The sequence below is a fragment of the Mixophyes fleayi genome, chromosome 10 (assembly GCF_038048845.1).
Source record: "Mixophyes fleayi isolate aMixFle1 chromosome 10, aMixFle1.hap1, whole genome shotgun sequence".
Taxonomy (NCBI): Eukaryota; Metazoa; Chordata; class Amphibia; order Anura; family Limnodynastidae; genus Mixophyes; species Mixophyes fleayi.
Window position 1 is genome coordinate 539,633 of NC_134411.1, and position 18,150 is coordinate 557,782.

The following is an 18,150-nucleotide window of genomic DNA, read 5'->3' on the forward strand; positions in this document are numbered from 1 at the left end:
CGTTGTACCAGCCGGACCCCTCTATTATTCACCGATCATTCCTCATACGTTATGCCCACATCCCACATGATGTATTCATACCCCCCCCCCCCCACACACACACACACACACACCAGACTGTGGGCTGATTCCTCAGCAGAACTCAAATGTACAAGAAACCAGATTATAATGATAAATGTTTCCAACGGTTTCCATCCACCAGCTCCAGGGTTGTCCCTTACACTAAGGGAAATTAAATCTATGTGACAGCAAAAGAAACAATAGTAGTTCAGTGGTTAAGGGCACAGTCTGGGAGGCGATGGAGACAATGGGCCTGATGCAGAGTTGAACGTACACAAGTGGGTGAATTCGCTCTGCACATTCCCACTAAAAAACCTCCAAGTACCTATCCCATGCAGAGTAGCTGCATATACAACTGCGCCTGGCGATGCATGACGGGGGAGGGAATGGGCACTGTAACGTAGGCCGAGTACAGTAATGGTATGTACGCAGATTGTGGACTGATGCAGACCTGAACTTAGACGCAGATATGTCTTTTATGGACTTATTATTTGCACCAAATACACGCAGATTATAATGACGACGATCGCTAGCCCTAGCAAACCGCTTCGGATTGGCTGACTGCAATTTCACCTGTAAGCAGCTGGGTGCTTTCTTCATTAGTCGTGCATATGTTATAGAATTATTGCATAATCAATAATATATAATCAACTCAGACCCACGCTTTTCAATCCCGGTATCACTTTGTGTCCAAGTATCCCAGATGCAAATATCTAGACTGTAAGCTCAAGTGTTCAGATAAAAGCTATTTAGCAAATTCTGCATGTATGATGCTGTGAACAAACTGTATGTGCAACAGACTCACGTTAAAAATAAACCTCTTTCAGAACTGTGACTTTTACATATCAAGACATAATGAACCATCATCACCTAGGGCAGGCTTGTCCAGGTGTTGTGAAACTACAAGTTAACTATGTTCTGATCTATAAAAGCACAGATTTCAGAAGAGGGCTACATTACTGATCATACGACTATCAGTAGATAAACATCCATCAATGATGGCACTAAGTACTTCATTTTCAAGATGGTTATTGGCATCCACAACCAACAACCAGACAAGAATTACAATTATTTAGCAAAAACAATTTTATAACGTTATTAGTTAGATATTGAAATGATTAATCTATGGTAAAATTAATTAAGAATATTAACCCCTCTCCTTTATCCAGGGTGAATATTCAATCTTAAAGCATTTATGACAAGCGCCACTTGTCTGTACAAGAGGACAATTATTTATATGATCAAAATATTTGTACACACAGCTTAGTGTAACTGACCAAACTCGCACTTTGTAAGAAAAGCACGGGAGATGTGTAAGTAAAGGGCAAGTATATAATTATGGGATAATACTCCTGCAATGTCGCCCATTAAACGTACTAGCGGTACTGTTGCGCTTTGATCTGCACGTCCAGATAGGACATCACTGAGATCACCAGCAGGTGGGAAAGAGCCCAAAGATCCAAAAAGACTCTAAGGGGGGTATTCAATTGTTCCTCCAGGCGCCGCTGGAACGAGCGCGTTAAAACTATTTCCGTTTATACGGTAAACTTGCGCTTAAAAATCGTTAATACGGTAGTTTACTCGCTGAAATTCAGCGAGTAATTACCGTATTAACGGTAATAGTTTTAACGTGCTCGTTCCAGCGGCTCCCGGAGGAACAATTGAATACCCCCCTAAAGCTGCTGCAAAATTATCGCAAATTCTAACACATGATGCAAAGGTCGCTCCATTTAGATTGTAAGCTTTGGTGAACAGGACTTTCTGCTAATCCTGTCTCAATAAGAATCTTGTATTCTACAATGTAGAGTTATCTGTTCCCTACTCATAGCATTGCACATGGTTTCTCTGTAAATAAATAACACTGGGGAACATCAGTCCTCTCATGCAGTGCAGGTAGATTTAGGGATGTATTTCTGCGGTGGGTGTTTGAAGGATCACTTACCTGAGGTTATTGTAAAGAACAATTTGGTTCTGTAACTTAATTTCACCCAGACCAGCGAAGTACAGGCTGACGGACCTCGAACAGGCGTATGGGAGGGTGGCGCAGTCCGGGTCATTGTGCACCTGGATTAAATCATGGGTAAACATTATCTCAGTGGCGGATTACAGCTTGCTGCATTTGTAGATACTGAAATGAGATGAGGCATTAATACTAATGGCCATTACAGATGCTGGTGCTATGAACAGAATCAAAAGAACTTGTATAATGTCAACTGCTCAAAGCTCAATTCTAGAATCCAGAAAACACAGAATTTGGCTCAGAGAGCTTTACATTTGGACTACGGGATGTCAAAAGATGTTGGAGTCAATTGCTCCGACCTTTACATATAAAAGGTACTTCTGGACCCCGTAGACCTTGTCCGGGCCCACTTCTGAACCCTGTAGACCGCGTCCGGGCCCACTTCTGAACCCCGTAGACCTTGTCCGGGCCCACTTCTGGACCCCGTAGACCTTGACCGGGCACACTTCAGGACACCGTAGACCTTGTCCGGCCCACTTCTGGACCCTGTAGACCTTGTCCGGGCCCACTTCTGGACCCTATAGACCTTGTCCGGGCCCACTTCTGGACCCCGTAGACCTTGTCCGGGCCCACTTCTGGACCCCGTAGACCTTGTCCGGGCCCACTTCTGGACCCCGTAGACCTTGTCCGGGCCCACTTCTGGACCCTATAGACCTTGTCCGGGCCCACTTCAGGACCCTATAGACCTTGTCCGGGCCCACTTCTGAAACACGTAGACCTTGTCCGGGCCCACTTCAGGACCCTATAGACCTTGTCCGGGCCCACTTCTGGACCACGTAGACCTTGTCCGGGCCCACTTCTGGACCCTATAGATCTTGTCCGGGCCCACTTCTGGACCACGTAGACCTTGTCCGGGCCCACTTCTGGACCCCGTAGACCTTGTCCGGGCCCACTTCTGGACCCCGTAGACCTTGTCCGGGCCCACTTCTGGACCCCGTAGACCTTGTCCGGGCCCACTTCTGGACCCCGTAGACCTTGTAGACCCCACACGTCTACAGTATCAAAAAGTGTGCCTGGACAATCTCTACTCAATATTCATTTTATGCACTATATGAGGCAACTTTAGTAAAGTAAATGATTATTGAGATCTGGAAACAAATTGTTAAATACTGAGAACTACATACAGCAACGCCACTGGTCTTCTGACAAAACAAAGGATTAAAATAATCACAGTCTGAACAAAAAACTGTTTTAGGCATTAATTACAATCGTTTGAACCTATTTTCTTTTTAAATTTCTCTTTCAGTATTGAGCAACAAAATGTTTAACAGCAGGAATATAACATTTGAATTTGACTCAAAAAACAAATTCGGTAACATGATGACTTTTCGAAAACAGTAAGAGCTGAAAGAAATAAGATGCTGCTTTATAAGTTAGTAAATAAAGTTATTTATTAATTGAAATGGAGCAGAAAATTAATTTATATTAGTTAACTTTCTGAACAATTATGTGTTTCTGTTCCGTGCCATCACTAGTGTGTCCTCTAACTCATAATTAATTTAATCAAATGTGAATGTGTTTCACTTTTGCTATATTACTTTTGTGATATAGCAAACAATAAATTAGGGCTAGTCATCCCACTTGAAGCACCAACTAGAACGCTGTTTGTGCTGCAGCATTTAATTGCCTCATCATCGATTTCTTACACGAAACATCCCACTAAAAATAGATATTATACTTTTCCAGCTGCCTCACCACTCGCCGGCACTTCAATGTCACAGTCATATTAACCCTTTCATCTCACTACAGCGAGGATGATAACAATGCTTTGCCTATGTGGGATGGATTATGTGTCCCGGGCAATGGGGCTTATAATTAAGGAACACAGCTCTGATTAAACATAATTGCTACTTTAAAAATTACTTCCCCAGCAATACTTTTGTTTCCTGTCCATCACAGATCACTTGTGAGTTAATATCTGACAGTGGCTCAGAGATCTCTGCGGTACAAACCCAGTAATGCACATTCCAAAGGAATCTTGCTGCGGGGAACACTTTAAAGATGAGATGGAAGCCGGGAACAAGACATTTACAGCAGAAACCATTATTTCACAAGAGGGTAATATTAGAAGGGGACAATCGTGAATGTGCTGAAGGGATGGTTAGACGCTGCTATAGTCTATAATATACCAGTGTCAGAGAGAGATCACAGAGACAGACAGACTCACAAGTGATTTGATGCCTCTGATCTATCTCTAACCCTGCAATACAAACCCAACATCCAGACATGAGTGCCAAGCACAGGGCAGACAGAACTCAAGAAGAGTCTGCTGGGAATGCTGTAATGTCCGGATTTATTATTTATCTTTATTAATGACCATAAAATAAAATGACCCATACCTATAGAATGTTTCATTTAATGTTTCCTGATAACACTACATTCCGTCTATAAAACGAGATCACATTCCCTATATATAATAAGACTACATTCCCTCTATATAAAACATAACATTACATTTCCCCTATGTAATAAGGCTACATTCCCTCTATATAATAAACATAACCGGTATAGAATAAGACTACATTCCCTCTATATCAAAAAATAACACTACATATTCCCCCTATATAATAACATTACATCCCCCTTTGTAATAAGGATACATTCCCTATATATAACAAACAACATTCTCTCTGTATAATAACACCAAATTCCCTCAATGACAATAACTCTGGTAAAATAATAATCCTATATAGAGTCAGGAGACATTTTCTAGAGCTTGGCCCACTTTTACCAGACACAGAATATATAAGGGGCCCAGAGGCGATGAGGGCTGTATACAAACATACAGTATCTCCCAGTGTTTACGTGGGTTTCCTCCAAGTGCTCCGGTTTCCCCCCACACTCCAAAAAAATACTGGTAGGCTAATTGTCTGCTATTAAATTGCCCTTTGTCTCTCTCGGTCTGTGTGTGTGTGTTAGGGGATTTAGATTGTAAGCTCCAATGGGGCAGGGACTGATGTGAGTGAGTTCTTTGTTCAGCGCTGCGGAATTAGTGGCGCTATATAAATAAATAGATGATGATGATGATGATGATGTCTATATGAATCATCTGACCTGTATGGCAAAACTCTGCTCGTCCGGCTCATTTTGTCGCAAGAGATCATAGGTGAATTTTCCAGGGTAAAAATAATAAACTCCATCAAATGTTTCAAAGTGATATTGTCCCCACGTCCGACATATGTTCTCTCTCTCTGCACCTGTGTTATAAACTGTAAAATAATAAAGCATGAAACATTGTATCCATATAGGCACAGGCATATATTCACAATTCACTCCTTTGTTACACAGTAAATACATTGATGCATGTCCAGGGCACGAAGGTGAATGGTACCTGTAACTTATACATCATATTATATACCTATCTGACACCGGGATCCAGACGCATTATAACGGCTGCAGTCACAGAACTTCTTCTGTAAACATTCTCCACCATTGAAGCAAGGAAGAACTTCTGGGAGGAACAAAGGACACGTGTTTCAGGGTATTTGTTACATAGAGAAAGATACATATAAAACAAATAAAAACTGAGCAACAGAAACAGCTCCTAGGCTCAATACCCGTACCAGTGCTTATAATGTCATACCCAATACCCCTACCAGTGCTTATAATGTCATACCCAATACCCGTACCAGTGCTTATAATGTCATACCCAATACCCCTACCAGTGCTTATAATGTCATACCCAATAGCCCTACCAGTGCTTATAATGTCATACCCAATACACCTACCAGTGCTTATAATGTCATACCCAATACCCCTACCAGTGCTTATAATGTCATACCCAATACCCGTACCAGTGCTTCTAATGTCATACCCAATACCCCTACCAGTGCTTATAATGTCATACCCAATACCCGTACCAGTGCTTATAATGTCGAACCCAATACCCGTACCAGTGCTTATAATGTCATACCCAATACCCCTACCAGTGCTTATAATGTCATACCCAATACCCCTACCAGTGCTTATAATGTCATACCCAATACCCCTACCAGTGCTTATAATGTCATACCCAATACCCGTATCTGTATGTCATACCCAATACCCCTACCAGTGCTTATAATGTCATACCCAATACCCCTACCAGTGCTTACAATGTCATACCCAATACCCGTACCTGTATGTCATACCCAATACCCGTACCAGTGCATGTATGTCATACCCAATACCCGTACCAGTGCATGTATGTCATACCCAATACCCGTACCAGTGTTTATAATGTCATACCCAATACCCGTCCCAGTGCATGTATGTCATACCCAATACCCGTCCCAGTGCATGTATGTCATACCCAATACTCGTACCAGTGCATGTATGTCATACCCAATACTCGTACCAGTGCATGTATGTCATACCCAATACTCGTACCAGTGCATGTATGTCATACCCAATACTCGTACCAGTGCATGTATGTCATACCCAATACTCGTACCAGTGCATGTATGTCATACCCAATACTCGTACCAGTGCATGTATGTCATACCCAATACTCGTACCAGTGCATGTATGTCATACCCAATACTCGTACCAGTGCATGTATGTCATACCCAATACTCGTACCAGTGCATGTATGTCATACCCAATACTCGTACCAGTGCATGTATGTCATACCCAAACCCTGTGATAACTAATTCCCATATCAGTGCCTATATGTATTTACATATTTTTAGAGACTTCTGCTTTCAGCAAATGGGGCAGATATTGTACATAGTAAACAAACTGGATACTTCAGACATATTATTAGCTTCATAATAAATAGGTTTTCAAGTATTAATATCTTTTGTCCGGAGCTGGTTATTGGATTTCATATAGAAGATTTTCTGGGTTATTATGGTCATTAGAAACTGATTAACTAGCTGAGATCTCAGGTATACCAGGAAAATCCTTGGTATAATACACCTGGACGGGCAGGTGCAGACAGTGATCCGGTGAGGTCTATCTGGGGAGCTTCGTACGTCATCCCGACACAAGTCTTCATCTCACACAATTTCCAGGTCAATGGTTTGAAAACCTTTGAAAATTAAACTCCTCCATAAAATTGGCTGTATAATAAATTGATGGTATAATGTAACAGTTATTAATGAAACACAGAATATGCTAAGTAGGGAGAAATAATCTCATCCAACTGAAGGACATTGTCACAGTTATCCACCCACTTAGAACATTTACTAAAGGGCAGTCGCAGCTGCAGGATAAGATGGTCTGGAGTCCTTCCAATAAATAAAATAATTTAGTCACAGACAGGGGCTCATTCTGCAGGAAATATCTATATAACTATAGTGAATAAGTCTTAGAACACGAAGACTCTCGTTACATTGCCCAACAAACAGACTCAGATATACATGGTGGGATTATTTATTAGGGACAAATAAGGAACTGAAAAGATTTCTCAAATGTTCACATTTACAAAAACCATAGTAATTTTTTGGAAAATAAACATGCACTAACAACAAATGTGACGCTGCAGGTCATACCCCATAGCCGTGGCCCTGTGACTATATCTATATGTACTGCAGGTCATACCCCATAGCCGTGGCCCTGTGACTATATCTATATGTACTGCAGGTCATACCTCATAGCCGTGCCCCTGTGACATCATCTATATATACTGCAGGTCATACCTCATAGCCGTGCCCCTGTGACATCATCTATATGTACTGCAGGTCATACCCCATAGCCATGCCCGTGACATCATCTATATGTACTGCAGGTCATACCCCATAGCCATGCCCGTGACATCACCTATATATACTGCAGGTCATACCCCATACCCGTGGCCCTGTGACATCATCTATATATACTGCAGGTCATACCTCATAGCCGTGCCCCTGTGATATCATCTATATATACTGCAGGTCATACCCCATAGCCATGCCCGTGACATCATCTATATATACTGCAGGTCATACCTCATAGCCGTGGCCCTGTGACATCATCTATATATACTGCAGGTCATACCCCATACCCGTGCCCCTGTGACATCATCTATATATACTGCAGGTCATACCTCATAGCCGTGGCCCTGTGACATCATCTATATATACTGCAGGTCATACCCCATAGCCATGCCCGTGACATCATCTATATATACTGCAGGTCATACCTCATAGCCGTGGCCCTGTGACATCATCTATATGTACTGCAGGTCATACCTCATAGCCATGCCCGTGACATCATCTATATATACTGCAGGTCATACCTCATAGCCGTGGCCCTGTGACATCATCTATATATACTGCAGGTCATACCCCATAGCCATGCCCGTGACATCATCTATATATACTGCAGGTCATACCCCATACCCGTGCCCCTGTGACATCATCTATATATACTGCAGGTCATACCCCATAGCCATGGCCCTGTGACATCATCTATATGTACTGCAGGTCATACCTCATAGCCGTGGCCCTGTGACATCATCTATATATACACTGCAGGTCATACCCCATAGCCATGCCCGTGACATCATCTATATATACTGCAGGTCATACCTCATAGCCGTGGCCCTGTGACATCATCTATATATACTGCAGGTCATACCCCATAGCCATGCCCGTGACATCATCTATATGTACTGCAGGTCATACCCCATAGCCATGGCCCTGTGACATCATCTATATATACTGCAGGTCATACCTCATACCCGTGCCCATGTGACATCATCTATATATACTGCAGGTCATACCCCACAGCCGTGGCCCTGTGACATCATCTATATGTACTGCAGGTCATACCTCATAGCCGTGGCCCTGTGATATCATCTATATGTACTGCAGGTCATACCCCATAGCCATGGCCCTGTGACATCATCTATATGTACTGCAGGTCATACCTCATAGCCGTGGCCCTGTGATATCATCTATATGTACTGCAGGTCATACCTCATAGCCGTGGCTCTGTGACATCATCCATATGTACTGCAGGTCATACCCCACATCCGTGGCCCTGTGACATCATCTATATATACTGCAGGTCATACCCCATAGCCGTGGCCCTGTGACATCATCTATATATACTGCAGGTCATACCTCATAGCCGTGGCCCTGTGATATCATCTATATATACACTGCAGGTCATACCTCATAGCCGTGGCTCTGTGACATCATCCATATGTACTGCAGGTCATACCCCATAGCCGTGGCCCTGTGACATCATCTATATATACTGCAGGTCATACCTCATAGCCGTGGCCCTGTGACATCTATATATACTGCAGGTCATACCCCATAGCCATGCCCGTGACATCATCTATATGTACTGCAGGTCATACCTCATAGCCGTGCCCCTGTGACATCATCTATATATACTGCAGGTCATACCTCATAGCCGTGGCCCTGTGACATCATCTATATATACTGCAGGTCATACCTCATAGCCGTGGCCCTGTGACATCATCTATATGTACTGCAGGTCATACCCCATAGCCATGCCCGTGACATCATCTATATGTACTGCAGGTCATACCTCATAGCCGTGCCCCTGTGACATCATCTATATATACTGCAGGTCATACCCCACAGCCGTGGCCCTGTGACATCATCTATATATACTGCAGGTCATACCTCATAGCCGTGGCCCTGTGATATCATCTATATATACTGCAGGTCATACCCCATAGCCGTGGCCCTGTGACATCATCTATATATACTGCAGGTCATACCTCATAGCCGTGGCCCTGTGACATCATCTATATGTACTGCAGGTCATACCCCATAGCCATGCCCGTGACATCATCTATATGTACTGCAGGTCATACCCCATAGCCATGCCCGTGACATCATCTATATGTACTGCAGGTCATACCCCATAGCCGTTGCCTTGTGACATCATCCATATGTGACACTGCAGGTCATACCCCATAGCCGTGCCCCTGTGACATCTATATGTACTGCAGGTCACCTCATAGCCATGCCGTGACATCATCTATATGTACTGCAGGTCATACCTCATAGCCGTGGCCCTGTGATATCATCTATATGTACTGCAGGTCATACCCCATAGCCGTGGCCCTGTGACATCATCCATATGTGGCACTGCAGGTCACCCCATATCCGTGCCCCTACGACGTCATCTATATGTACTGCAGGTCACACCCCATAGCCGTGGCCCTGTGACATCATCCATATGTGGCACTGCAGGTCACCCCATATCCGTGCCCCTACGACGTCATCTATATGTACTGCAGGTCACCCCATAGCCGTGCCCCTACGACGTCATCTATATGTGACACTGCAGGTCCCATTGGTCTAGTTTTTAAATAGGACACTTAAGAATTGAGTTAAAAATATGTTAACACAAATAACAAACCTACAAGTGACAAAGCAGCCATTTTGTCTTTTTACCGCACTACATGTGAACGGCTGAGAAAAGGGAAGGGGGTTATACCAGAATCTTACCTTACATCCAGCGCTGATAATACTGGCTCACACCTGTATGTGGGGGACTTACCTTTCTCCATGTGGTACAAGTTACATGGATATTGTGCAACATCTGCTGTTCATTTAAAAGAGGGGGAGAGGGGGTTGTGCAGGAGGAAAATGCAACTTCAGCCATGAAGTGACTCAAATAGATGAAATAGGATGATATAACAATTAGTGATAGATATATATAGATTTATTTCTATATATCAGGTATCTTACCACACTTTACTTTGGGTATCCTCCGTTCCACAGCGGAAAGTTGCTCTGCTTGTAATCTGCTTGATGTTCTGGATTCCTAAATAAAGAGAAAGGTGAATATATCAGTCGTCACCGTCTTGTGAACATGTGTGTGTCACATTCATTAGTGTCCCCTCAGCTCCCCAGTGTGTCACATTCATTAGTGTCCCCTCAGCTCCCCCGTGTGTCACATTCATTAGTGTCCCCTCAGCTCCCCCGTGTGTCACATTCATTAGTGTCCCCTCAGCTCCCCCGCGTGTCACATTCATTAGTGTCCCTTCAGCTCCCCGTGTGTCACATTCATTAGTGTCCCCTCTGCTCCCCCGTGTGTCACATTTATTAGTGTCCCCTCAGCTCCCCCGTGTGTCACATTCATTAGTGTCCCCTCTGCTCCCCCGTGTGTCACATTAATTAGTGTCCCCTCAGCTCCCCCGTGTGTCACATTTATTAGTGTCCCCTCAGCTCCCCCGTGTGTCACATTCATTAGTGTCCCCTCTGCTCCCCCGTGTGTCACATTCATTAGTGTCCCCTCAGCTCCCCCGCGTGTCACATTTATTAGTGTCCCCTCAGCTCCCCTGTGTGTCACATTCATTAGTGTCCCCTCAGCTCCCCCGTGTGTCACATTCATTAGTGCCCTGTTAAAGTGTAATTTTTAATACATCACTATGTTTGTATCTTTCATCATCAGTTCATTGTATTTTACTATTTGGTTATATTTGTCTTTAATAAGTAAGATAAATAAAACCTAAGATTACTATATTGAATAACATATTTCATTCACTATCTACTTTGAATGTTAATTAGAGCTTCAAGTGAAACTTGAGAAACATAATCTACATGTAAAAGAATACATTTGCCCACATAGTTCGTATAAACCCAGGCAAGATACAAATACTTTACTAAACAGATTTCTATATTCAGCCAACATATTGTGATAAACTAGAAGCTCATATGAACGGAGGGGGACAGGTTTAATACAGCCACAGGCTCTGCTTTTGGACACATACAGTATAAGAATCACTCCCAGAATCTATGCTAAATTTTTTGGGAAAACCCTTTTGAAAGACAACCACAAGTGGTGACAATGTGAACTTCAAATAACGACAACAAAAGAAGAATTTATTACGTTCTAGATTGTTTTACCCCAGATTACTAAGTAGGACTTTTACAAGTATAGGAAGAAAACTAAAAGGCTGCTCCCAAAGCTCCAGAATTTGTTTCATGAGATTGAAGATGGATGAAGCAAAGAAGAAAAGAAGAAAGGACCAGAAAGAACGATCAAACCAAGACCTGGATATTTTCTCTTCTTTTTTTCCCCAGCATTTTTAGAACTCCCCTTTAGCTCACTACCCTCAGCAGAGAATCCTGATGTTGAAACTGAGAGCTCGCTAAACATTTTAATTAGATAACAAGCTTGGTCGATGGCCTTACTTTGCTCACAGATAAGGATTCGGTAAGCAAAAGATATGATCATTGTGATTAATATCTGGTGAGTGTTGTGTGTGAAAGTTTTGGACAGTCCCCAGAAAAGTAGACTTGGCTGACGGCATAACGGATATGTAAGATGACTATCACGGATGTACAAAATGAAATGCACGTTTTTATACTGAGAAAGATACTTTGACTTAAACCCAATAACTGATATATATTTTACAGTATAAATTTAGAAGAAAATGATAATATGAAGAACCACAAACAACACATTACATATCTATATGAGGTCATATCTTCATAAGCTGACTCGCAGCACCGCTGTTTGTCCATATGTGTTGGTTCATATGTTATTTATTTATAACTTAGAAAGTTTTTTATTGTTTTAATAAATAAAGTATAAAACAGACATAACAGTGTATAGTGGTAACATTTAATAATATCAAAGATTCGTGCATTTACATTGTTAACATATAGTAAAGACACTATACAGAATAAAAACAAACAAATAGATGGGATGTAAAAAAAATGGGGTAGGCGGGAAGCATATTTAGAGGTAAACAACATGTTGTTGTTTTTTAAGCTATAGATTATTGGGTATTTAAAAATATTAGCTGATCTAATGTGTAATACTTACATTTAATGGAACAGATAACTCAGTAGAGGTAACTAAAGAGTGGATGTGAATAGTCCCACTTGAAGGAATGTGTGATAAAGTATAATGTAACTGTGAAGAAACCTACAGGTGAATACATAAAATGATCATAAAGATCTTGACAGGTTCACAGGAGAAAAGGTAAATAAGGAATATATTATATACTAGCAGAATACCCGGCGTTGCCCGGGATTTAAAGAATGTGTTACCCCCCTCGCCACCCCCACCCTTAGGAGTGTTAGGGGTGTCTTGCCCCCACAATATTTGTTGTCAGACTGTAAGTCATATGTGTACCAGGTTTGGTGTAAATTGTTCCAGACATTCCAGAGTTATGCTCGTTTTCGATGATTTTTAGGCGTTACCCCCCTCGCCACCCCCACCCCGTAATGAATTTCAATTTTACATTTTTTTAGTTGCCTCCGTCATGTTTTAATACACTCGTATGCAAAATGTCATGATCTTCGCTTGAAAAATGTGGATTTGTATACAAAGACAGACAGAAGGACAAATTTTCTCTTTTATATATTAGAATAGAAAAGATGTCTGTTCTAGACAGACTTAGTATAAGTTACGGTTCCATCATTGCTATATGCAACAATCAAATGGTAAAGTTATAGAAAGTTTTGTTTGTTTTGTTTGTTGTAAAATATTGATAGAAAAAGTGTTTTAAAATAAATTGCTAGCAACAGGAAAATGTAATTGTAAGAAAATATTTAATTTCTTATCTGCTCATGGTTTTTAATTTGGCAGTTTTCTGAAACATTGTAGTTTAAAGTAGGTTTACATAGATTAGCTGTGATGTAAGGTCACCGACAGATGAGAACATTAACATGCCAGAGTCTGTATGTTTGATGGTTACAATGGGAGGTTGTAACAGGTTAGGTCCTAATTATCCGATACTGAAGGTTGGTTGGCAGCTTTGTGGGCAACTCCAGCAAGGTTTTGAAACGGGTACTTCAGACAGGTGAAGTCGGCGCAAAAAACGGCGTGGGCGATACAGAAATAGCCATAAAGTTGAACAAGTAATTTGTTGAGGAACAAGTTTACCACAGTGCGCAGAGAGGAGAGCCAGAGAATGGGACATTAAGGTGAAATCATCTGCAGAACAGACTATCAGATGCGCTGTCCCGACATGATTTTTTAATAAATGGGATTGAAAAATCAAAAGCCTGTTAATTAATAAATATACCCCTTAAGAGTCCTGTAAAATGTCACCATCATACCTGTTAAATCCTTATTAATTTAAGACTAAGGGGCATATTCAATTGTCTGCGGGATTGCCGAAAATCCCGCGGTCCGCGCAGGATTACCGTTATTACGGTAATCCTGCGCGAAAAAACCTTTAATATGGTAATTTACTCGCTGGATTTCAGCTCGCAGCTCAGGGAGTTGGCTGAGTTGCAAAGTTCAATCTTAAACTAATATAAATATATAAATGTATTTATTTTTCCTTTAAGCAACTAGATCAGACAATCTAATTTTTTACACTTTAATAGTTCCCTCCGCTCCTCATGTGTCACATACATTAGTGTCCCCTCCGCTCCTCATGTGTCACATACATTAGTGTCCCCTCCGCTCCTCATGTGTCACATACATTAGTGTCCCCTCCGCTCCTCATGTGTCACATACATTAGTGTCCCCTTCGCCCCCCGTGTGTCACATATATGCAGGGGCGCCGAGGGGGTTGGAGGTACAAATTACTCGGGCCCGGACCTTCCTGAGGGGCCCAGGGCCCCACTAGAGCTCTATAGTTATAGGCATATGTGACTAAAGCTTGTGGGCAGAGGGGACAAGTGAGATTAATGCATTTTTCTGTAGGAGTGTGGCCTAGTGCTTTTCACCTGCAAGCTACACCCCTAATGGTGCAAGCTACACCCCTAATGGTGCAAGCTACACCCCTAATGGTGCAAGCTACGCCCCCAATGGTATTGCCACACCCCTGTTGACGGCTCCGCGCAGCGGCAGCACATAATAACGTTACATGCTAATCACCTATAGGAGGCCCCATGAAGTTGCTGTACCGGGGCCCAAAATTCCTCTTGGCAGCCCTGCATACATTAATGTCCCCTCAGCTCCCCGTGTGTCAAATTCATTAGTGTCCCCTCAGCTCCCCGTGTGTCACAGGCATTAGTGTCCCCTCAGCTCCCAGTGTCACAGGCATTAGTGTCCCCTCAGCTCCCCCGTGTGTCACATACATTAGTGTCCCCTCCGCTCCTCATGTGTCACATACATTAGTGTCCCCTCAGCTCCCCCGTGTGTCACATTCATTAGTGTCCCCTCAGCTCCCAGTGTCACAGGCATTAGTGTCCCCTCAGCTCCCAGTGTCACAGGCATTAGTGTCCCCTCAGCTCCCCCGTGTGTCACATACATTAGTGTCCCCTCAGCTCCCAGTGTCACAGGCATTAGTGTCCCCTCAGCTCCCAGTGTCACAGGCATTAGTGTCCCCTCAATTCTCTGTGTGTCACATTCATCTACAACAGTGCTAGGCAACCCGATACACTTCCAGGACCACATTGGTGGCCCTCCAGCCTTCAATACCCCTAATATCCATACAAGGTAAATGAATACATTTAGTCACAGAAAGAGACATCTGTAATAACACATAAGCAGGCATTTTACACCAAAATGATGTCTGGATACCGTGTAATATTATAATCAACAATAAAACACTGCTCCCATGTCAGAGGCAGTAATTGAGTGTACTTGGCGAGTAATACGGGGGCTTCTTCTTCATTGCATCTATAACAAGAAATCAGCCCACTTCCCCCCTATTAGATTGTTTGCAGGGTTAGCGGGCCGCCGCTCATTGGATTTCCTTCTCCTCAAGGTGAAATGGGAGATCAAAGAGGTCTCTATGAACCCAGCAAAGGTTCCCGGCATCTTTTCCATGTAATCTTTGGATTGCAGACAAATTAGTGCTGGAACTTGTCCAATGCTGGAAACTTGCTGGATTTCACAGATCAAAGAGAATCAATCTAAACTCACACACAGACTGTTCCCCCATCAGATAAACTTTCAGCGTACACCGCAACGCGCTCGTTACCTAGGAGACGCTGCACACAGCAACTCGCTCCAACGCAACCTCCGCCCAGAAGAACAGTAATTATAATATAATATATACCGATTATCACAGATTTACTGTCATGACAACATTCAGACAGTTTACAAGACAGAAAAATCATTTACAGCTCTGGAATCTCTTATTCGGAGACAGAAAGTTCCAGAAGGGAAGTGGGTAAATTGTTGCTGAAGTTCGGCAAGTCACTGTGAGGAGCTCTGCTAAACTAATGGAGGAGGAGAATATCAGGGGCAGCAATGGAGGGCATTCTATATAACTGATCCCATATCAATATAGAAACGTTGCTCTGAAACCAGTCCCAACATGGTGTCTGAATCCATAACACAAATTAGGGTCATGACATCGCCAACATTACAAAACATTTCCAGCAACATTTCCTGCATCTAATCCCATTGCATGAACAACTGTCTGTCTGGATCTTACTTGACTACAACTCCCATCATGATACATGTAAATATTAACGCATAAAACACACACAGAGAAAAGATTGTGAGAAAGTGACATTTTAGGGACAAACCCCTATAAACCTGGAAGTGCTACTCCCGGGAGGAATAGTAAATATGGGGAGTATAGAGTGAAATTGTTCTTGCTACACTCAGTATAAACACTGCAGAAACAAGTACTAAAGAACATTTTGCTCTCTGCCATAGATTCATGTTCTATAGGTGTCTGATACATACAAAAAAATTCAGTGGGTAACCGCACTACCTCGTGGCATCAGCTCAGTGGGCAGCCCCACTGCCCCGTGGCATCCACTCAGCGGGTAGCTTCACTGCCCTGGCTCAGTGGGTAGCCTAACTGCATCGCAGAACCGGCTCAGTGGGTATATTCATTGCCTCGTGGCATCGGCTCAGTGGGTAGCCTCACTGCCCCGTGGAACCGGCTCATATTAAGATATTACGAGTAATCAAGCTCAGGATGTTAGGTAAAGTGTATATGATTCCCTATTCTTCATTCATCAGGAATCTGGCTATAGAGTCAATCTGGTAAGATTTATTGTAAATAAGAATTTTCAGTAGCAAATGTACTGGGAAGAGAACAGGATTCATAAAATATAAATGAATGGCTTAAGGTAAGCGCCTCATAGCTAGGACTGGGGTGTAGGGTTAATATTTAATCTCTTAAGGCCTTGTGTACAATTTCCATGTAATATGCAGACATACATTGTGCGTAGTATGCAGAGTCTGACGCATCTCAAGATGTATCAAAGATGTATCCAGGTCTGTGTACCGGCCGGTGTGCACGGCCGGTGTGTACACGGCTGTGGTTACAGAAGCTCCACAGTGCAGAAGCTCCACAGTGTTTGTATAAAACGCATCAACATATTTTTCTGTTGTACCTAAATTATACACAATATACATAACATGATAGTGTATGGACAGTGTTACTCATTTATAATTTAAAATACCATTAAATATAAACATGCACTTTATTTTAAAGTAAAATGACAATCTCTTTTTCCTGCAGCGTTCAGATACCAAATAACAAAGCGAATAAAGCGAATCAATCACAGAGATTTCATATAATGTAGCAGCCACAGCCAGCAAGAGGGGTAGAGACACATTCAGCCAGCCAATCAGACGTGGCATCCGACTGTCATCATTATGAGTTTATACCCACAACGGATCTACATCCAGGTCTAGCTCGCCCTTACTTGGCCTACACTTGCACGCGTCCTCGCCCCCCTGATCTACCTCACACTCATAAACTCTGTGTCAGAACAACAGATAAACAAAGATCCCTGGTCATGCCTTCTCTCCCGCCCTATACCTGATGAGAGCGCACCTTCTAACAAGCTTATCTCCCATATCTTGGCAGCTGCTAAATCCCTAATAGCAAAGCATTGGAAACACCCTAATGCTCCCTCCTTGCAGGAACTACGGTCTTATATTTGACATGTCACAAGCATGGAGAGTATAACTTACTACCTCCACGATAAATCCCATGATTTTGACAAGGTGTGGGCCCCGTGGTATTCACTAGAAAGCCGCAGCTGCCTATCCGGTACGGCTCCCCCTCCCGCAGTTGGAATATAGCTCTTGGGCCGCCTCCGGATCCCCTAGGCTGGATGCGGTGCGTTGTTGGTGAGTAATACCTGTCTGGTATTTAGTCCTTTATTTAATAGTTTGGTTTAGTTCTCCCTAGCCATGTTCCATGCACACATATTAGCAATATTGTTAATGGTATTTGTGCCTTTCTACCTCACACCCCTTCTCCCTCTTTTCCCCTTACCTCACCGATATAAATG

At 42.8% G+C, this 18,150-nt stretch overlaps 1 protein-coding gene across 1 annotated transcript in view; it reads right to left on the reverse strand.

The window, feature by feature from the left end:
• The window catches only part of OTOG (otogelin), a 143,304-nt gene that overhangs the window by 116,928 nt on the left and 8,226 nt on the right, over positions 1 to 18,150 (reverse strand). Inside the window, exons 4-7 of the mRNA XM_075188506.1 lie at positions 10,720 to 10,795; positions 5,439 to 5,531; positions 5,135 to 5,289; positions 2,003 to 2,124 (exon numbers count right to left, since the gene is read on the reverse strand). Of these exons, the coding sequence (XP_075044607.1) occupies positions 2,003 to 2,124; positions 5,135 to 5,289; positions 5,439 to 5,531; positions 10,720 to 10,795 (446 nt within the window). The remainder of the gene's footprint in view (positions 1 to 2,002; positions 2,125 to 5,134; positions 5,290 to 5,438; positions 5,532 to 10,719; positions 10,796 to 18,150) is intronic.